A 21,930-nucleotide genomic window follows, 5' to 3' on the forward strand; every position below is an offset into this window, starting at 1 on the left:
AGAGACCAGGTGAGGTGTGATCCAGGGTAGCTATGAGGGGGACCCAGCCCTGTGGGTGGCCTTCCTGCTAGAGGGCATGTCTGCAGAGGGCAGGGAAATGTGTGGGTGTATGTGGAGTCTACCCTGCAGTTCTGTGCTGCCTCCCTGCTCACCAGATGGCTCAGATGTCAGCGCCCTGAGGGTCTGAGACTCACTGCAGAGTCTCCCAGCCACTTCTGGCCCCTACCCGTGGCCAGGGCTTCATGAGGAGACTCTCCCATGCTGTGGTTTTCCCTTTTATGTCTGTGTGGCGGTGGGCAGGGATGCAGGGACTCCCCACAGTCACATGACAGAGATGTTGCTATGGGGATATCCCTAGTTGGATAGTGAGAACAATCCTGCCCACCCCTGGGCACTGTGAAAATTACAGAGAACTCCGAAGGCTAGGCTCACAGTTTTTTCTTTCCCCCCAGGGAGAGCGTGGGGAACAAGGCCCCCCAGGACCTCCTGCCTACTCACCCCATCCATCCCTAGCAAAAGGTTGGTACAAAAGCTTCAGTGGTCCATGTGGCCTCACGTAGACCCCCAATCCCCTTCTGTGAGCCAAAATGAAGGTATTCAGAGACAGCCCAGCTTCCCTGGTGGTTTCAAAGGGATAGCTAGAAACGCTCACATGGTTCCGGCTGACAACACTTGCCACCATCCAGGGGTGACCCTATCTGTGTGAGTGAGGGACATTTCTTCGTTTCTAGGAGACACCAAATGTTATAGTTTTTAACTCCCAGAATGCCATTCAAACCACTCTCCTCTCTGCTGAAACCTCTGTGTGTCCTTTTGGTATCTTCTGTGCCTCTGCAGTGTCTTAGATTGATCAGAATCGTACCCTGCTAGGCTGTGAATTAGGGCCCCCTGTATTTTCAGCATCTGAACACTTCCTGCCTCTCTCTGTGTACAGTGCACTTTCTGTGACCTTGGATGCCTGCAGTGGCCTGTAAGCAGCCTCATCACTATGGTGGGGGCTTGTCCCTCGGCAGTGATCTGATTGTAACTGCAGGGACCTGTCTTGGCTACAGGTGCCAGGGGTGAGCCAGGATTCCCAGGTGCTCAAGGGGAGCCAGGAAGCCGAGGCGAGCCAGGAGACCCTGGACCCATAGGCCCCCCAGGCCCGTCCATCGGAGATAAAGGTAACAGAGGCTCATACCGTCAAAAGGTACCTGGTCTCAGGTGTGGGCACGGACCAGGTGGGTTCGCTGCCCCAGGTGGCTTTCCTGTGGCTCCATCCCTCCTTCTCATGAAGTAGACTCAGCTCTGAGATGAGGGAGGCATGCCGCAGTAACCACCAGCTAGGTTAGAACGTGACACTGATGGTGGCTAATGTGACACCTGGATGGGAGGACTGGGGGGACACTGTCCAGTGTTGTCAGCAAATGGCCACAATCCAGGCCGTTGTGGAAGCTGACAGGTAGACAGTTGTGAAGAAACATAGCAAGGCTCTCAGCCAGACCCTGACACTTGTTCCTGACGGCGGTCCCCAGTGACCCGAAAGCTGACACAACCTTTAACTATCAGAACACTCACCTGCTGTGAATGCTCTTGGGTTTCAGATACAAAGAGAGGCCTTCCAGGTGAGATGGGGCACAAAGGCTTCCCGGGAGAGCCGGGCCTCCCTGCGCTCTATCCTGGTCCACCAGGCGCTGATGGAAAACCAGGGTCCCGAGGAGTCCCTGGGCCTCCAGGCCCACCTGGACCAGATGGTAAGTGGCTGTAGTTCACCTAGAACCTAACCAAGCTGGGTGTCATCTGGGGCTTTGTTTAAATGGTTCTGAATTGACCCAGCAAGCCGGTGAATGGGGGTATGGTGGCTGTGAGGGTCCACACAGGATCAGCTGCTGCCTCTCAGCCTGCGGAGGATCCGCAGTTCCACACAGGAAGCTAGCTGCAGCTGCAGGGACTTCAGCAGGGCATCTAGGATGCTGTGTCTGGAAGGAGATGAGAGCTGAAGTCGCTGTGCCCGGTCTCCGCAGGGATGCCCTCCCTTAACTTCACAGCTCTCTCTTCTCCTTCAACAACTTGGTTCAGAAATGTGGGGTTGGGTTTCTCTGTCGATGCAAAGCCAAAGTCGTGGGAGAGAACGGGCGATGACAAGAAAAGATAGCTAAAAAAAGCAGTGGTGGCCACTGGCCAAGGGAGTCAGGAGCCCCGGAGAGTCCGGGCATATAGTAGGATGTAGGTTCGGACATCTCCTTGGCCCGTGCTGTCCTCATGTCAAGGACGCTATGCACTGAGGAGTGACACGTGCACCATAGCTCTGAGCTGGCGTTCTCTTCAGCTTTGGCATTCCATTACTTTAGATGCTGGACAGCACCTTGTGAGACCATTTCGGCTCCTGGAGAGACTGGCTTATGGGGCCCTGGAAGAGAATATGAGGTCATTCTCTCTTTCTGGGCGACACTGACCAAATGTAGGCACTTCTTTCCAAATTGATTTTAACTCCCTGACATCTCCTCCAGCAATGTCTCCTCGAGTCATCCGGTGTTGGATTTTAGTTAAACTTCAAGTTCAGGGGCTGTTTTAATTGCTTTCGGGAAGTCCTTCCCTTCATCACTAACTCTACAAGGAAATTGTTGGCAGTATTTCCTTCATATAAATCAATACTTATGTAAGATAGATACATAGAAAGCTAGTCACTTTTGATTCTATTCATATCCTACAGGAACATTTTAACTTAATATGAGTCTGTTTGCCAAGTTTTCTTTCATCTGGAAGATAGCACATTTGTTTGAAAAATTTTAGGTGTTGATATTTCCTTGGATGATGTGTTTGAGCAAAGCTATCTTTAATGTTTTCTACTATACTAAAATTAATATTTACGATGTGAGTTATACTTGTTGATATTGACAGGAAAATAGTTATTGATGACATCTATGCCATGATGAATTTCTACGTGCCTGTCTTTTCTGTGTGTAGCATCTGTAGTTTTCCTTACATGTGTCAAAAACATAAAAGCATGCCAAAAGTGAGGACATCATCCCTGTCATTCCATCCTGTCATGAGCATCTTCTGTCTTCGTGGGCGAATTTTGCTCACTGAGTTTCACTGACGTAAGCTAACAGAAGCAAACATAGCTAGACAGCACTGAGGAGGAGTGTCAGCTGATAAGGGGAGGTATACTGAAGATGAACTCCTGGGAGAAAGTTTATCAACTAAAACTTTGAGGGCATCCAACTTGAGCCCTTCTTGACTTGTTTCCTCTGTGAGACACACTGTTACCAAATCATCTGCTTTTATAGCAAACTCTTATGGGTAAGTAGCCAGCCACGGTTTAGTAATCCACCTTGTACAGGAACCAGGGGGGTCCCAGGGAGTTTCTCCTTTCTCAGAATTGGAATGTTGGAGGCTTTCCTCCGGAGCTGTGTGCCGCAGCTGCTGGAAGCCGGCTGCTTAGTCATTCACGGTAGAGTAAGAGCACCCTGAGATGCCAGCTGTCCTTCAGGATGGAAGGCTCTGCTGGCGCCGTTTCTAATTCTGCTGACTGAGTCAGCTATTGGCTTCTTCGTGGAAGCCATGTTGAGCTCTCCCACATCCCAAAGACCTTATTTAAAATTATGAATGAACTAAATAGAGGAAAAGAATCTAGGGGAGAGACAGAGGTCGCATCCGTGTGGCTCAGCTGTGGCTTGGTGAAGCTCTTACTATCTCCCAAGAAGTACATCCCTCTTTGTCCTCGGTGACAGGTCTCTAGTTTTAAATGGCAATGTTCCTAAAGTTCCAGTGATGGATCCCTCCACTTATTCACACGGGCACACAGGCAGTGCCTGTGCAGCTTCCCCCACCTCCATGATGCCTGTCCACTGTTCTCATCTTCCTGGACACTTTGTACGATGTCTCACTGGCCCTTCATCTCCTCTCTCTCTCTCCCTCTCCCTCCCCCCCCCTCTCCCTCCCTCCATCTCTCCTCTCTCTCTTGATAGATCTTTAAATTCCTCTGGTCCCTTCTGTCTCCATTGTGCCTACACAAATAGATAAGCTCTCCAATGGGAGCGCCGCCCCTGCAGACATAGCCAGTCCTCCTCTGTGCCCTGAGCTGCAAACATGAAACGTCCCACTGGAAACAGCCAGCACCCAGTCTCACGAATCCCTAACCTCATAATGCCCAGCGTGGAGCTGCAGAACTCCACTCTCTCACGCTCCTCCCTGGACAGCACATTCCCTGGTGTCCTTGCTCCTCCATAGCCCCCTGAACTTGAGCCAGGACCCAGAAGTCTCTGGGCATCCCAGTCTCCACACTGGGCCCACAGTACATGGTGCAACCTCTCTCCTTTTGCCCTTAGGAATAAAAGTCCAAGAGGGTCCCCTCCCCTCCTCCACGTCAGCACCCCTCCATGTACCGTTTGCAAACCCCCTAGTTATGGCTCTCTCCTGTTAAGGGGCCATTTGGTCACTCTGTCCCATTTGTGGGCGCTCCTCAGCTCCCTGCCTGCCCAGTTCCCTCTGAGAGCTGCTGTTCATGTCACTTCTTCAGAAAGCCCTCGGTGGGTGCCACCAGTTCTGAAAACCTGCCACTCCCCGAAGCCCTCTCACCATGCTGGCTGTAGTCTGAAAATTCATGTTTGTTTTTGAGTGTGTTGGTCTTGTCTCTGCATCTCTCCTGTCAGAGGCAGGCTTGCTTCCCAGTGCCTACACAGCTCCTGGCTTGCTGCCTGGTGTAGCTCAGACACCGGCTCCACTCGTGGTGAATGGATGGACAGACGAGTGAGTGAGCCTGTGTTAGAGGTGCAGCCAGATCAGATTACACACAACAGTGCTCAGCGGCCTCTTTTACAAACCTCTGCCTCCCTAGGAGCGCAAGAGCCTTTGAAGTTACTGCTCCCTTATCCCTTCTCCTTCCTGGATCGCCACTAGCATCTAGCTAGTTTAGAGGCGTTTGCTGGGGCTCTGAGCACTACTGGATTTAGTGTGACGAGGCTTGTGGCTGACACCTGTGATCCCAACACTTGGGCAGCTGAGACTGGAGGGTCTCTGGGCTCCAGAGTGAGACAGTGAGGATCAGAGGCGTCCGTGGCTCCTAGCCATGCTCCCCGGGATAAGTAGCCTGATGTCCGCCACCAGATGGCGGTCTTCACAAAGGCCTCTCAGAATAGCTCGGCCTTTACGGAGTCTCATCTGGTCACCTGGTGTGTGTGTGTGTGTGTGTGTGTGTGTGTGTGTGTGTGTGTGTGTGATTATTGCGGACTGCAGTGAATAATACTTTTATTCTTAATGAGGAAAGGGACCTAGCAGAGGAAAGTTGGGGTCAAGGTCATTCACTGAGGTCAACCTTGCCTTGTACCAATTAGTCTGGATAATTCCTATTAGTTACCATAACCACACGCTTGCTTGTTTACATATGTGTTCATGTGTGCAGAGATAAGTGAAAGGAGAAGTGAGAAGGTCTGAGTGCAGGTGTGCATCCACTCACAGCTGTGCATCCACTCCACAAGTGTGCATCCAACCCACAGCTGTGCATCCACCCCACAGCTGTGCGTGCACCCCAAAAGGAAACAGTGGAGAGCTGAGTTATCCTAATTCTTCTGCCTGCCCCTTGGAGGGTGTTCTCTGAGGGAGAACAGGAATGTGTAGCCATCTTGAAATTCCAGCTACGTGGATGAAAAGCCAAATTCTTCTTTTAGATTGAGTGCTTCTCAGAAGGAAAGACATTGGCCTCGGTGCACTGATGGAAAGGCTAAGTTTGCAGGTTCTAGCGTCTGCTCCACACTGAGGGCCATGGCCGCGGGGCTGTCCACGCCACTCACTGTCTTTGGAGGTGTTGGCGCTGGAGATGCAAGGAGCTGGGATAGACTTGGCTGGGAGGCTGTGCTGGACCTGAATCTGTCTGTCTTTCTCACAAGCATTTTTGTCCCGTGTGTTTTCTCTTAGGCTTCCTGTTTGGCCTGAAAGGATCAGAAGGAAGAGTGGGTTACCCCGGGCCTTCGGGTTTCCCAGGGAATCGAGGGCAGAAAGGATGGAAAGGTGAGGAATGCTGGGGTGGGAAGGTCAGATTGGCGACCACAATCTAGCCCCATGTCACCTCACCTTTCAGGCTGACCCCGCCCCCACCCTTCAGTCCCTTTTTGAAAGAGAAGGATAGGCATTCCGATCTGAAATCCAAAATGCTCCAAAACCTGAAAGTTTTTTGAGAACCAGGATGACATAGCAGGTTGGAGATTCCATGGATGACGTCATCTGCTGGGTCACAGTCAAAACAGCCACCCCAAAACTGGATAAAGTTAACTTCGGGCTGTGTACAGGTCTTACGGAGCACACCTTACATTTGGAGGAGAGTCTCCTCAAAAGACACCTCAACACATATATGCACTTCTTCATGCAAGACACTCTGAAGCCAGGCATGCCAGTGCACGCCTCTAATCCCAGCCTGAGTGGTCTTCTCCCTATGCCAAGCCCAGCCTAACACCTGCCCTGCTCTCCCATTCACACAGGTGAAGCTGGAGACTGCCAGTGCGGCCAGTTCATCGCGGGTCTCCCAGGACGGCCAGGACCCAAGGGTTTTCCTGGCTTCAATGGGGAGCTGGGAAAAAAAGGGGATCAAGGAGACCCAGGAGTGCACGGGATCCCTGGATTCCCAGGATTCAAGGTGAGAGAACTGCGCCTCCTGCTGGCCAGTATTACCTCATAGCTGACGGGTGTCTGAGTCTGGCTAGATGTTTACACACCAACATATGGGCTTTGTTCTTTTGGTTTTTTATTTTAATTTTTTGGATTTATTTATTATTATACAGTGTTCTGCATCCATGTACACCTGAAGGTCAGAAGAGGGCATCAGATCATGTTATAGATGTTTGTGAGCCACCATGGGTTGCTGGGAATTGAACTCAGGACCTTAGGAAGAACAGGCAGCACTCCTAACCTCTGAGCCATCTCTCCACCCCCACCCCCAACCCTTTTTTTTTTCATGAGCTCTTTAAAACTTTCACCTGTTGGACTGAAATAGTCCAAGCCACTATGGAAGGCAGCCGTTTATTCTCAGTGAGACATGATGTTAGCACAGGACCTAGATTCCACTTCTAGGTTAGAGTACGGAACTGCAGCCCTGTGGCTTCTCAAGTGTCTACACAGATGTCCTCTGTCTGGGAGGCAGGAGAGGAAAATGTACATGCCCACCCTAAGGAATGCTGTGCTATGAGGGTGGAACACTGGCCACACTACTGTGTAGGTACATACACATGCACGTATGACAGCCTCACCACGTCTCCCACGCTGGCCTTCACTCCCTGGCAGTGCTCCCATTTCAGCCTCCCTTAATCTGGGATAACAGGTGTAGCCACCACACTGGCTGTCCGGGTGACAGGTGTAGCCACCACACTGGCTGTCAGATAATAGGTGTAGCCACCACACTGGCTGTCAGATAATAGGTGTAGCCACCACACTGGCTGTCAGATAATAGGTGTAGCCACCACACTGGCTGTCAGATAATAGGTGTATACCACCACACTGGCTGTCCGGATGACAGGTGTATCCACCACACTGGCTGTCAGATAACAGGTGTAGCCACCACACTGGCTGTCCGGATGACAGGTGTAGCCACCACACTGGCTGTCAGATAACAGGTGTAGCCACCACACTGGCTGTCCGGATGACAGGTGTAGCCACCACACTGGCTGTCCCATCATTTATCTCTTCAGCAATAGAGAAAAAAGTTCCTGAGGCACCCAACTAAAGGCAATTTCAACAATTCAACCCTACATGAAAGAGAACTTAAGCCAAGCAAGATGTTTTATCTTAGTGCAGAGGACTATCCTGGCCTGATTACAAATCTGAGGCTAGCCGAGGCTACATAAGCAAGACCTTGACACACACACACCAAAAAGAAAAAAAAAATGGCTTAAAGACAGTTGCCTCTCTAAGTCTGAGCATCGTTAACATGTTCAGAAAAGATGATGAACTGAAAGCCACACACTTCATCCTGGAGGATGATGTCAGCTGTTCAGCTTACTCACTCCTAGACACCAAGGGATCCCATTTGGTACCTCTGAAGCCTATAAGTAGCCCGGGTGTGCCTGCTTCCTGCCTGTGCGCGCGCGCGCACACACACACACACACACACACACACACACACACACACACACACACGAGCTTTTCTCTAACAGCCTCTGGCTGTGTTTGTTGTCCTGAATATAATTATATGTCTATGAGTACAACAACCCTATGTAAAAGGGTGTGTGTGTGTCTGCGTGATTGTGACTGGGTGGCTGATTGGTTGGATGTATAGCTATAAATGGGTTGTTGATTGGCCAAATGACTGATAAAAGTGCCTGAAATGGCATTCTGTGATCATGGCTGGTTATCTGATTAGTTAGTTGGATGTATGGATAGATGGATGTATGGATGGGTGGGTGGATGGATGGGTAGGTGGGTGGGTGGATGGATGGGTGGGTGGATGGATGGGTGGGTGGATGGATGGGTGGGTGGATGGATGGGTGGGTGGATGGATGGGTGGGTGGATGGATGGACGGATGGTTGGAGGGATGGATGGATGGATGGTGAATTAGCTGGTTAGTCGGCTGTTTGGCTGGTTAGTTTTTAGTGTCCATGCTCTATAGCCTGGCAGAGTGCTTGAAGCACAAGAATTGGGCAGTATACACCCACTGGGTGCCCCCCCCCCCGTGTGTGAACAGCTGCTCTGAGGATCAGAAGGGTTTCCCTTCTCTGCCGAGAGCAAACTCAGTAAATCAAGTTCCCCTGGAATTCTGTAGCCCAAGGAGGTCCACATGCAACATTCCGTTCAATTCAACCAACACTTAGGCATCCCAAGATACACCACAGGTAACGCCTCACACATGGAAGTCCAATCCCAGACCATTTCCACCCCGTGGAGCTGCAGTGCTCTCACAGCTTACGGTCTGAGATCCCCTGACGTAAGGGCTCTCTGAGGCATGACTTCCCTCCATGTTGTCAGCCTTGCTTTGCAAAAGATGCTGCTGTCCTCAGTTGGTCACATGTAGACAGAAAGTGACCACATCTCCTTTTATAGATTTATTTTTGTTTTGTTTTATGTGTATGAGTGTTTTGTCTGTGTGTCCGCGTGCAGAAATAGAGACAGAGGCAGAGAGACAGAGAAGAAAGAGGATGAGCTTGCATTGCCACAGACGCCAGAAGGAAGCATCAGCTCCCCTGGAACTGAAGTTACAGATGGTTGTGAGCTGCCATGTGGGTGCTGGGAGTTAACTGAACCTGAGTCCTCAGCAAGAACAGCAAGTGTTCTTAGCCATCTCCCCATCCCCATAAATGGCCATGCCTACCCCTTGCCCAAAAGGCTCATTTCCTGTTTGCATTCTAATGATTGTAGTTGAGAGTTAAGCCACCAGCTGGGTGTGGTATCGCCCACCTTTAATCCCAGCACTAGGGAGGCAGAGGCAGGAAGACCTCTGAGAGTTTGAGGCTAGCCTGGTCTACAAAGAGTTCCAGGACTGCCAGGGCTATTACACAGAGAAACCCTGTCTCAAGAAACTTATTTTTTTAAAAAATCCATGTTGGTGCTTCTCAAAGTTACTGAATTTAAGAACCCCTAGGTCGTTTTTGAGCTGCAGGTCACATTTCAGTTGTCTTGAACATCATTCTCACAGCTGGACTAGCCATCTGAGGGACACTGATGCTAGCTAGTGTCCACCTTCCCAGAGCCCAGATGCAGTGTTCCCGGCACTGTGGAGAGTTCTTTCAGACAGACAGTGGCCCACAAACTGTATAACTTAAAATCCTTTTAAGAGTCTGAAGGAGTAAGAGACATCCATGTGTTTCTGTCCACAGGGAGCCCAGGGCCCCACTGGAGTTCCTGGACGCAAGGGAGCAAAGGGAGATTCTAGAACAGTCACCACCAAAGGTTAGTTCTCTGCAACTCAACACTTGCCTCAGTTGACAACCTGTGGGGCCCTGTACGCATAGATTCACACGCAGATCTCTCCCAGGTGAGCGAGGACAGCCAGGTGTGCCAGGTGTGCACGGGATGAAAGGTGATGACGGCATCCCAGGACGTGACGGGCTTGATGGATTCCCCGGCCTTCCTGGCCCTCCGGTAGGCAGCTGCCCGTGCTGCAGGCAGCCCAGCCCCCTCAGCAGTTCCTTCATGATCTTTCTTTAAACATTTGAGGGGTGTGGCCCTGACCTTGACCCAGGACAGGTCTGCTCTGTTTTAGTCAGCGGGTGTCATGTCTCTAAAGACTAGTAAGCGGAGTAAAGTGTCAAGGCAAGGGAGAACACTTCGAAGAGTAGAGAAATATCTGTTACGTTCTGCTATGGAATAAGACCCCTTGTTGCCAGGAGAGGGTCTTCGCTCACTGTCCCCACGCAGGTGTTGGAGTGGTGGTGTCCCTCCGTGTTCACAAACCTTGCTTGTTCTAGCAAGCTACAACCTAAGCCAAGAACAAAATGTCTACCTACAGAAAGCCTACCCACCACCCACCACCTAAATCTAGGCTGCCTGCTTTGTGATCTCTGGGGGCCCTGTGAAATGGGAAGTCCTGCTCTGTTAACCCTACACACAGAGAGGCTAAACTGTGGGTGCACACATGCCCTTGAGATCCCATAGGCAGAAAGAGAGCTTGGCCCAGTGGCATTCCCATAATGCTCTCTTGCCTTTGAACGCAAAGGAGAAAAGTAATACCACGGGCAGGATGGCTTCTCACCAGCTCCCACATGCCTGCCATCAGGAGTCCCACTTTCACCCATGACTGTAGGCGTGCTGGGACATGCGGCATCTCATTAGCTATAGACAGCACTGACACCGGATACCCTGCAGGGTCCTGCCTTGTGAGAGCTATCCCTTCCCTCTGCCCAGGGCGCACTACTCCCTGCCATTGTCCATCTGTTGCCCACGCATGTGTCCCCACCTGGCTGGTATCATCACCACAGGCATGCCGCTGGCCAGGACCCCTAGCCTGTCCTCACTTCAATCCTGTGGGCAGCCCTTATTCAAGGAGCACGCGGCTCCTCCTCTTCTACCCCCCTCCCTTTCCTTTAACGATGTGAACAGCGGACACGCCAAGCATGCGAATCCTAGCGGTTGGGCTAGAGGTCCTGGGCCCGCAGTCCTGAATATAAACGCGTGCCTCCCAAGCTGACCCCCCCCCCCACACACACACACTGTGCTGAGAGGAAGTGCTGTGAACCCTAACTTCACCTTCATCGCTTGTGTAGACGTTTTCCTCCTCTGTGCTGTAGACCTACAGCACAGAATTCCAGGGAAGCCGGGGAGGGGAGACTAGGAAGCCAACGCTGGCTCTGATGTCTGTATGCATGTGAAGGTAACTGAGATTCTCTTACAGGGCGATGGCATCAAAGGCCCTCCAGGGGACGCAGGTGTCCCTGGCGTACCTGGAACCAAGGGCTTTCCAGGAGAGGTGGGTCCTCCGGGACAGGGCTTGCCAGGCCCAAAAGGCGAGCGTGGTTTCCCTGGAGACGCTGGACTGCCAGGACCCCCAGGCTTCCCTGGTCCTCCAGGTCTCCCAGGAACCCCAGGACAGATAGGTATGAAAGAGTTCTGCCCTTGTCCTCCTGAGTCCTGGGGCAGCTGGCATGAGTGTGTCCCCTGTTCCTCTAGACCGTGCATGTGTGCCCAGGGAACCAGGCAGGGGACATTATGCTCCACATCTGTTCACAGCACCTGGACAGATGTGCACCACACGCTCCCTGGGACCATGGCCCTCTCTGTAGGCAGCTGGAATGTAGAGCTTCTTTGGGCCAAACGAGACCACCCACACCCAGCCTGCCCAGCACCTCATGCACAAGTGCACACTCAAACTCTTGCACACATGTGCGCACACAGGTACACACATGTCGATGACTTTCACTGGTTCTAAGCGTGCCTCCTTCTTTGTTTGTGCCCCTCCAGATTGTGACACAAGTGTGAAAAGGCCTATTGGAGGCGGCCAGCAAGTGGTTGTTCAGCCAGGTATGATGATGGAGAGCAAGTGGCTCTAGACTGTGTTGCCACCCTGGGGTGGGGGGCGCAAAACATGGGTCTTGCTGGCGAGTGCCCCATGTGAGCCTGGCCTGTGTTCTTGTGGGTGGGCAAGAATGACCCCTGGAAAAGCAGTGCTTGCGAGACCTCGACAGCTGAGCATTGTCACCCTGGGCCCCAGGAGCGCCTGGTGCTCTGGTGGGCATCACTGCTCTCCTGCTGTGAAGAGACGCCATGGCCTCAGCGTTATAAAGGCAGCGTTTAGTTGTGGCTGGCTCCTGGGTTCAGAGGCTTCGTCCATGTTCATCACAGTGGGAAGCATGCCAGCCCCCAGGCAGACGTGGTGCTGGAGAAATAGCTGAGAGTTCTAAATTCAGAATCGTAGGCAGCAGGAAAAGAGAGACACTGGGCCTGGCTTGAGCTTTTTAAACCCCAAAGCCCACCCCTCATGACACACTTCCTCCAACAAGGCCACGCCTCCCAGTCTCTCTCAAGGAGCACCACTCCCTAGGGACCACACATTTCAATATAAGAGCCTATGGGAGCCTATAGCGGACATTCCTATTCAGACCACAGCACCAGATTTAACTTTGCACCTGCACAAAGCAGCTTATCACTATTGCTAACTCTGAACAATTCAAATTCACAAAGAAACCAAAGAATTTCTTTAGAAATCACAAAGTGCGTCCATCTGCTGACAGATATTTCCCAATGAAGAAACCTTCCCCTTGGACCTGTGGGAACCCACATTGATTTGACTGGGTCAAGGCTATTGTCCCCCATGAGGAAATAGTATTTGCTAACTCAGTACCAATTTTTATTAGACTGACTTCATTTGCACTTTATGTTAATATTCTGGCTCCTTTACAACTTTGATTTTCATCTGAGCCCGGAGTAATCAGGTCATTAAGTTGATCTGGCGGTTAAGTGGTAGCCACTCTGCTTCTGGCCACAGTGGTGCCCAGGCGGTGAGCCTCAGCATGGACATCATTTCAGCTCACCATCTCTCTCTCCTGCCTCTAGGTTGTGCTGGAGGGCCCACAGGATCACCTGGCCAGCCAGGACCCCCAGGCCCCACAGGTAATAGTCAGCCTTCATGCCATGGCTTGAGGTTTCCCACCTGGATTCCCTTTCACTGGCTCTGCATGCCTGGTCACCGCTGGACACAGTGGGGTTCTGCCATCCCAAAACTGCCACAACTGTGAGCACTTCCCAGGGAAGCCTGCTCTCATGCACAATGTAAAAAATGTATACAGAGTGCTGGGCATGGCAGTGCGTGCCTTTAGTGTCCGCACTCTTAGGAGGCAGAGGCAGGCAGATCTACAAGAGTTCGAGGCCAGCCTGGTCTACAGAGTGAGTTCCAGGACAGCCAGGGCTACACAGAGAAACCCTGTCTAAAAATAAAAAAAGGAAAAAAGTGTTTATGTGTGTGTGTCACAGAGAAACCCTGTCTAAAAAAAAAAAAAAAAAAAAAAAACAAGGAAAAAAGTGTGTGTGTGTGTGTGTGTGTGTGTGTGTGTGTGTGACACAAAGAAACCCTGTCTCAAAAAAAACTAGGAAAAGAAACGTGTGTGTGTGAGTATGTGTGTGTGTGTGTGTGTGTGTGTGTGCGTGCATGAGGGCGTGTGTGTGTGTGTGTGTGACACAGAGACCCTGTCTCAAAAAAAACCTAGGAAAAAATGTGTGTGTGTGCGCGCGCTTGCATGCGTGTGTGTGTGTGTGTGTGTGTGTGTGTGTGTGTGTGTGTGACACAGAGAAACCCTGTCTCAAAAAAAAAAACAAGGAAAAACGTGTGTGTGTGTGCACACGCGTCTGGTAAGCACTGGGCCCGTGCTTTGCCTGGAGAACATACAGTGAGAGCCATCCTGTGGCCTCCCCCAGTTTCATTACTTCCAAACTCCACGATAGACTTCATTGGTTCACAGTGAAGCTAGATCACATCCGGTTGGTGCTCGGAGCATCTGCTGAGCCTCTGGTTTCCTTGGGTGTTGTCTAGGTGTCAAAGGCATCAGAGGAATACCAGGATTCCCAGGAGCTTCTGGAGAACAAGGACTCAAGGGCTTTCCAGGAGATCCAGGTCGTGAGGGCTTCCCAGGACCCCCAGGTGAGTCAGCACACGCCCTTACCCTCAGGAGTGTATGATCAGGTCCACCCCAGCTCAGTTCTCTTCCAGGATGTAAAAGCTATTCCGGTCACACTAGCTGATAACTGTTGTCCATGCTCTTGTGGAGCCAAATGCTTGACTTTTGTCATTGATGTTGCACTGGATTGTGGCAGATATCTTACAGAAACAGGAGACGCAACGCAGTGAGGTTTCTCTCAGTGGATAGTGAACATTCTAGCATTGTCCTCTCCTGAGAGCATTCTGAACGTATAGACAACCCTGACACCATTGGTTACCAGTCTGGAGCTAGGTTTGCATGGCCTGCACACCTGAGAAGGCGACCCACAATGGGGAGGATTTATTTAAGCTCACGGTTTCATAGGTATCCATTCATCACGGTGGGGTGAGCATAGCAGGGCTGTTCATACCAAGGTGGCCAGGAAGCAGAGAAAGGGGCAGTAGAGGTAGACCCAGGGAGCGATATAGCCCCGCCCCTCCACGGCCTTTGCAACCTCCCCATAATGCCACCATGTTACTAATCCATAAAGGGATTAACATGTTGATGAAGTCAGTGCCCTGGGGACCTCATTGTTTCAGGGTCACCACAGTGCACTCTACTAGCTCTCCAAGCTTTTTTTTTTTTAATGTGTAAGAGTATTTTTCTGCATATAGATGTGCACACCACATGCATGCCTGGCACCTGAAGACTAGACTAGAAGATGCCATCGGGTGCCCTGGAACTGGAGTTAAGGAGAGTTTGTGAGCCACTATGTGGATACTGAGAATCAAACCTAGGTCCTCTGCAGGAGCTTCCTGTGCTCCTAGCCTCCGAGCCGTCTCCCCCAGGATGTCCTTAGTCCAGATGGGTAGAAGGTTAAGGATAAGCACACAGTGTCTGGTGTGGTGGTGACCACCTCTATTCCCTGTGCTCAGAAGGCAGAGGCAGGCAGACCAAGTCCTGAGCTAGCTAGGGCTACTCAACGACACTATCCCAAAACAGAAAGACTAAGCACACAGTCTGATGGTCACTCATCGGTGCCACACAGAACACGCCTGTGACAGCCGTTTTCCTGCTCTGTCTCTGTTGACCACCATCTCTAGGGTTGGAGTCTACTTACATCATTCTCTCGTGCTTTGACACAGCAGAGTCTGAAAGCTGACAGCGAGAGAGGGCAGTGCGTGGCCTCTCGGGGCAGAGCACCCTCCTAACGGCCGCGCCACACCCAGCCTCTTTCTCCACTCTGGTCAACACTCTCTCAGAACTTAATGACGTTGACTCGTGACTAAGGGTACCACCCTTGTTTTGTTACAGGGTTCATGGGACCTCGAGGATCCAAAGGTGCCCCAGGCCTCCCTGGCCCAGATGGACCTCCAGGCCCCGTTGGACTTCCAGGGCCAGCTGGACCCCCTGGGGACAGAGGGATTCCAGGAGAAGTCCTAGGGGCCCAACCTGGGCCCAGGGGAGATGCTGGATTACCAGGACAGCCCGGGCTAAAGGGGCTCCCAGGAGAAATAGGACCACCAGGATTCAGAGGTGAGTCACCTGACAGGCGGAGGGGTGTGTCCCAGCTGCACTGCAGTCCCCCAGGGTGAGCCCAGTGTCCTTCTCAGGAGCGTTGGTAAGAAGCCCACCAGGTCCATGTGAAAGGATGTGGTCTTGCTCTGTTTTCTCTCAATCCCAGCATAGCTGTGGAATGTTGAAGTTGACAACATATTAACCCTCCATGGCCAAGAGACAGTAGCCTTGAGACCCACTGACATCTGCTCTGGCTCCCAGCCCTCTCCATGTAGCCCCAAGTTCTCCTCAGACCTGTAGTGTGAAGACTGGGAAGGGCACATCCCAGAGGCTGCAGGATGGGCCTGCACTTGTGGCCTAGTGTGCTTGTCAGGGAGGGAGCCTGGTGCTCTGTCGCAACTCTCCAGCCCACCACGTCGCCTGCCTGCTTTGGCATGGCCCTTCCTACCAACTTACCCCCCACCAGCTCTTCACTCTAACGATGCACATTTGAAAAATCAGCAAAAAAAATAGGGGAGCCAGCATCACACCTATGCTCCTCAGGGGACCTAGCTTCAAACCCTTTTCTTTTCTTTTCTTTTCTTTTCTTTCCTTTTCATCTCCTTTAATTTTCTTGAAACACCCTCACCATGTAGCCCAGGATAGCCCTAAACTCACAATCCTTCTGCATGAACCCTCAGAGTGCTAGCGTTGCATACCCGAGCCACCATGCCCAACCCCCACTCCAGACTTCTGCTAAGCCCACCACCTGTTCATTCAACCTCTCGCTGTGACAAGGCTTGATAAACCCCAGTCACTAGCAAGTCAGGATGCCTGACTACAGGTCCTGTGGGAACCAGGACAAAGCCAGTCCCTCTGCGTCCACCCTCTCTCCCCTCCCGCTGCCCATCTGGAGACGTGGCTGTGTGTTCAGTGAGTGAATACACAGATCAGGCCTTGACAGCCTGGCCTTGTGCACTCCAAAAACAAAGAAGAAAGTATCCAAATATAAAGGGGTCAGAGACCAACTGCTAAGGGAAAAAGTGGAAGAAAACAGATGCCTATAGTATCTAGCCACCAGGGAGGGCAGGGCATGGCAAACACAGGAGAAGAAACTGCATGCGTGCACATACACACACACACACACTCACACGCTCACATCTGTGTGCATATCACAGCATACCGAAATGTGTCCCGTTTCCAGAAGCATGTTAATTGTCTGCACAGTAAAAACAAAGTTATGCTTAAGTTCATATGCTTTTCATGAGTAGGATTAACATCTGTAAGAAAATGCCAAATTGTCCAAAGAATAAAGCTACTAAAAAGCAAAGACTAAGAGCAGTACATCCTAGCGACAATCAAAAGCACGCACCTGCAGCCCACACCACTGCACATTTCTTGATTTTGTCTTAGTGTGGGCAGTGACGCTGGGAGCACACTGGCACTGATTGGTAAATCAGCACAGTGCATTAAGAATGGTTGGTCAGGGCTGGAGAGATGGCTCAGTGGTTAACAGCTCTGCCTGCTCTTCCAGAGGTCCTGAGTTCAATTCCCAGCAACCACATGGTGGCTCCCAACCATCTACAATGTGATCTGATGCCCCCTCCTACAGATAAAGCCCTCATATACAATAAACAAACAAATAATTTTTTAAAATGTGTCCCTACCTTAAAAAAAAAAAGAATGGTTGGCCTTTGTTTTAGCTTGCTTCCTCAGTGTCCAGGACACTGAAGAAGTCATCTGTAACACAACCCTCACACTCTTCCTCACAGCACTGCCTTGAGAGCAGGTGACTGGTGGAAGAGAACTGAACACACCCCAGTGTGTCTCTACGACTGGACACTATTCACCTAGCCATCTAAGTGTTTGCAATATATATATATATATATATATATATATATATATATATATATATATATATATATATAAAGATTTATTTTGTATTTTCTAATTATGTTTATGTGGGTGTGTCTGTGGGAGGGTACAAGTGAGTGCAAGTACACAAAGGGGCCAGGAGAGGGCGTCGGAGCCCCTGCAGCTGGAGTTACATGGGTTCTGGGAAGTGAACTTGGGTCTTCCACTAGGCTAGCTGCCCAGTCCTCAAGAATACTTTTAAATGTGGCTGCATGCTAATATTGGCAAGCCGAAATAGCTAGACTAAAAAAGGGTTTACAGTGCAGCATCAGGCAAGTTTCTCTTTCCCCTGGAATATTCACACAGTGCAAAGGCAGAAGGAAGCACTCAAGACACTGGCCTCCCAGTGCTTCTGTGGCCTTCTCCTCTGCACCCCCTTGTGGTGTGCAGACTTTCTGCAGTCCTGACTGACTCCCAGGGTGTGCAGACTTTCTGCAGTCCTGACTGACTCCCAGGGTGTGTAGACTTTCTGCAGTCCTGACTGACTCCCAGGGTGTGCAGACTTTCAGCAGTCCTGACTGACTCCCAGGGTGTGTAGACTTTCTGTAGCCCTGACTGACTCCCAGGGCATGCAGACTTTCTGCAGTCCTGACTGACTCCCAGGTGTGCAGACTTTCTGCAGCCCTGACTGACTCCCAGGGCATGCAGACTTTCTGCAGTCCTGACTGACTCCCAGGTGTGCAGACTTTCTGCAGCCCTGACTGACTCCCAGGGCATGCAGACTTTCTGCAGTCCTGACTGACTCCCAGGGCATGCAGACTTTCTGCAGTCCTGACTGACTCCCAGGTGTGCAGACTTTCTGCAGCCCTGACTGACTCCCAGGGCATGCAGACTTTCTGCAGCCCTGACTGGCTCCCAGGGCATGCAGACTTTCTGCAGTCCTGACTGACTCCCAGGGCGTGCAGACTTTCTGCAGTCCTGACTGACTACTCCCACTGATGATTTTATAGACTGAGTCTGATCAAGTAGGTGTTGTCTGCATTGACAAGCAGAGATGTTCTCACAGCTCTTGTCTCTGATCCCTGCAGGAAGTCAGGGGATGCCCGGGATGCCGGGCCTTAAAGGACAGCCAGGCTTCCCAGGACCTTCGGGACAGCCAGGACTGCCTGGACCCCCAGGACAGCATGGATTCCCAGGAGCTCCAGGCCGAGAGGGACCCTTGGGGCTACCAGGCTCCATCGGCCTTGGAGGTAAGACCTCAGCATCCCAGTAATGTATGGGGCCCTCACTGGTGCTAACAACCATCCTAACAGTCTTTCCCAGGAGTTTCCTCAAACTGAGTTCCAAGGAACCCCCAAGAACTACAAGGGGTTCTGAAAACATGTCCTGTATTTTATCAAAAAGAAGTTAAGCAACCGGAGGGGGCCGCTCAGCCTGGCCACGTGTCATGTGTGTTGAGGGCCTGGCTGTGATTGTGTTAGAGAAAATGGAGAATTCCACTGCAGAGGTTCAGAACCTCTGCTCTGATATGGAGAGGTGACATTCAGAGTGACAGGACAGGAGCTCGGGGTGGAGATGTCAGTCAGACACTGACAGACCATGGCAGGCTGCCAGCCCCAGGAGCTGTTAGCTCTTCCAGCATACTCAGCACAAAGCTGACCCAAGGCTTCTGCATCTCGGGAGCCAACAAACACTTCCTAAGTTTTGTTATGATTTTGTGAGACACAGTCTAACCATATTGTCCAGACTGGTCTCAAACCTCTGGGCTGCAGCAATTCTCCTGCCTCAGCTACTGCAGTGATAAGCCACTGCTTCTAGCTTCCTAATCGTTTGTTCTGCTCATTACAAACATTTTTTTTAAGTAGGAAGGTTTTACCTGTGCCATGGGTGAGCCCTTCCCCCCACCCCCTTTGGTTTTTTGAGACAGGGTTTCTCTGTGTAGGTCTGGCTGTCCTGAACTTGCTTTGAAGGCCAGGCTAGCCTTGAACTCACAGCAATCTGCCTACCTCTGCCTCCCTGATTGCTGGGATTAAAGGCATGCACCACCATAGCCAGTTCATGGGAAAGTTCTTAGCAGAAATATGTATATATATATATCTCCTAAACTTTAACAAACTCTAATCCCTGGTTTGCCACAGTCAGGAAGTAATTTTGCAGATGCCTTCGCTATCTCCTTAAGTAATCAACTATGCACACAGACCCCGGCCCCTTGCAAACCAGGCCTTTCCTGGTGTCCTGGTCTCAAAGGTCCCTATAAACTACTGCCTGGACCCTAGAGAAGCCAGCTTTCCTGTGTCTCTTGCTGACGCCTGGGTTTACAAGGTGACAAGTGTGGAGAAGCCTCCTGCTAACATGTTGTAAGAGCTCACCAGAGGCCTCGTTCCCACACGTGGCCTATGAAGGTCCATGAGGAGAAACACGAAGGCCCCGCTCTAAAGGAGCTACGCCTTGCTGCATAGATGGTCTCACACAGAACACGCTTGCGTTCGGCCAGGCTCAGGCAGGCAGAGGCTGCAGCTGGGAGCTGCGTATCTCAGAGACCAAGGAGCCAGGCAGCTAGGAAGATCCTGGCACAGAGAGGAGGCAGGGGGGCACTAGAGTTGGGGAGAGGACCCATAAGAGAGGGGCAGGCAGAACAGAGGCACAAATGGCCCCGGGGTTGGGCTGAGGTCTTATTTGAAGGAGAGGAGCAGCGGTCTGGGTACAGAGGTAGGCAGGGGTAGAAAGTAATGAATGCCAAGCTGGGGGCCAGTGGAGATTTGAAATAGACAAATGTAATTAGGGGGGCATCTAAAACCCACTAGCTCCTTGCTATGGTGGCAAGGGATGGGGGGGGGGGATGGAGGGGACAGTACTAGTCTGCAGGATCAGGACCGACCAGAGAATCAGGGCTTACCAAGCATCGGCCTCTTGCTGAGTCCTGAGCTCTTGGCTAACCCTGGGTCATTGTACCTATCAAAGCCGGCAGTCCCCTGTTGCGCTTCATCCCATCACCACGGATCCCTGTTTATGGAACAAAGACCCATCCGTGGAGAGAGCCACACTCACAGTCAGCCTCAGCTCTGCCACAGCGACCTCTCTAGGAAGTCTCTCCCCGCAGGCCTCACAGGCCCATCATCTCAGTCAGGACAGTCTCTGGGTTTTTTTCCCAAGGAAATTTACCTTCTCAAAGGCAGCCTAATGGGGGGGCCTACTCCGCTTTTAATTTTGCTTCTCTCTCTAACAGGTTTGCCTGGAGACAGGGGTGAGCCTGGTGACCCTGGTGTCCCAGGCCCTGTGGGCATGAAAGGCCTGTCTGGAGACAGAGGTGACGCTGGTATGTCTGGCGAGCGTGGTCATCCTGGAAGCCCCGGATTTAAAGGGATGGCAGGGATGCCTGGCAACCCTGGGCAAAAAGGTAAGTGTGGGGCCAAGCAAGGATGACCCGGGGCGTCCCCACAGCTGGCTGGCAGCTGGCTTCACACACCTGCAGGCCTGAAGCCACAGGACCCCAGCTGGTGCTGCTTAATGTCCCTCAGCAAGCCAGTTTGTCACCTTACCTAGAATGGTGGAAACAGGTTCAGATCCCAGGGCGATGGTGTTTTGGTTTTTTGGTTTTTGGTTTGGTTTGGTTTTTGGTTTTTCGAGACAGGGTTTCTCTGTGTTAACCTTGGCTGTCCTGGACTCGTTTTGTAGACCAGGCTGGCCTCGAACTCACAGAGATCCTCCTGCCTCTGCCTCCCGAGTACCCAACCATGCCCAGCCATGATGGTGTTTTTATTGAACACCTAGTCTCTGGAGTTGAACACCTCACACACAAACAATTGCGAGTGACCTTTCATGGGTGGAAGTTACTGGAAGTACCTTAATAACTTCCCCACCGCCGTTGGCATCGGCCCATGCTGTGAACACAGCTAGGTTGCTTTCATCTGTGGGACCAATTTAAACTCCTCATGGGACCTTTCTCCTGTGCCACCCTCGTACTGGCTTCTATGGGCTCTTATCTGCAGACAGCTGGGCCCTGCATCCTCCGGCTCTTAGAAGCAGTTTTCCCAGAAATCCTTGCTCAGGGTAAGGGTCTTAGCAGGAGACTGATGTGTCCCACACACTTGGTCCCTAACGTTCTTCTCCTCTTCCTCCAAAGGCGATCGAGGGTCACCTGGGATGGACGGCTTCCAGGGCATGCTGGGGCTCAAGGGACGACCAGGCTTCCCAGGAATCAAGGGAGAGGCTGGATTCTTTGGAGTTACTGGTGCGAAGGGCCTGCCTGGCGAGCCAGGTGTTAAAGGTATGGCCTAGCTTAAAATCCAGGGGTCTTTGTGTTTGCTAAGTAAGTCAGACTCAGTAGGGCGAATATCCAATATCACATTTTCTCTCATATGTAGAATGAAAAAAGTATGTATATATATAGATATAGATATGCATAGCTGTGTGTATGCATGCATGTGCACACCATGAAAATACAAAGAAGGACAGGATGGAGCTAGAGAGATGGCTCAGAGGTTAAGAGCACTGACTCCTCTTTCAGAGGTCCTGAGTTCAATTCCCAGCAACCACGTGGTGGCTCAC

The 21,930-nt window shown here is 51.4% G+C and overlaps 1 protein-coding gene across 1 annotated transcript in view; it reads left to right on the plus strand.

The window, feature by feature from the left end:
- The window catches only part of COL4A2 (collagen type IV alpha 2 chain), a 133,260-nt gene that overhangs the window by 98,383 nt on the left and 12,947 nt on the right, over positions 1-21,930 (plus strand). The window contains exons 18-32 of the mRNA XM_084759270.1: positions 453-519; positions 1,053-1,163; positions 1,584-1,733; positions 5,896-5,988; positions 6,456-6,610; positions 9,781-9,853; positions 9,939-10,045; positions 11,295-11,496; positions 11,861-11,920; positions 12,953-13,009; positions 13,926-14,033; positions 15,346-15,567; positions 18,471-18,632; positions 20,609-20,779; positions 21,506-21,649. Of these exons, the coding sequence (XP_084615396.1) occupies positions 453-519; positions 1,053-1,163; positions 1,584-1,733; positions 5,896-5,988; positions 6,456-6,610; positions 9,781-9,853; positions 9,939-10,045; positions 11,295-11,496; positions 11,861-11,920; positions 12,953-13,009; positions 13,926-14,033; positions 15,346-15,567; positions 18,471-18,632; positions 20,609-20,779; positions 21,506-21,649 (1,882 nt within the window). The remainder of the gene's footprint in view (positions 1-452; positions 520-1,052; positions 1,164-1,583; positions 1,734-5,895; positions 5,989-6,455; positions 6,611-9,780; positions 9,854-9,938; positions 10,046-11,294; positions 11,497-11,860; positions 11,921-12,952; positions 13,010-13,925; positions 14,034-15,345; positions 15,568-18,470; positions 18,633-20,608; positions 20,780-21,505; positions 21,650-21,930) is intronic.

This window comes from Acomys minous (assembly GCF_964271855.1).
Source record: "Acomys minous genome assembly, chromosome: 15".
Taxonomy (NCBI): Eukaryota; Metazoa; Chordata; class Mammalia; order Rodentia; family Muridae; genus Acomys; species Acomys minous.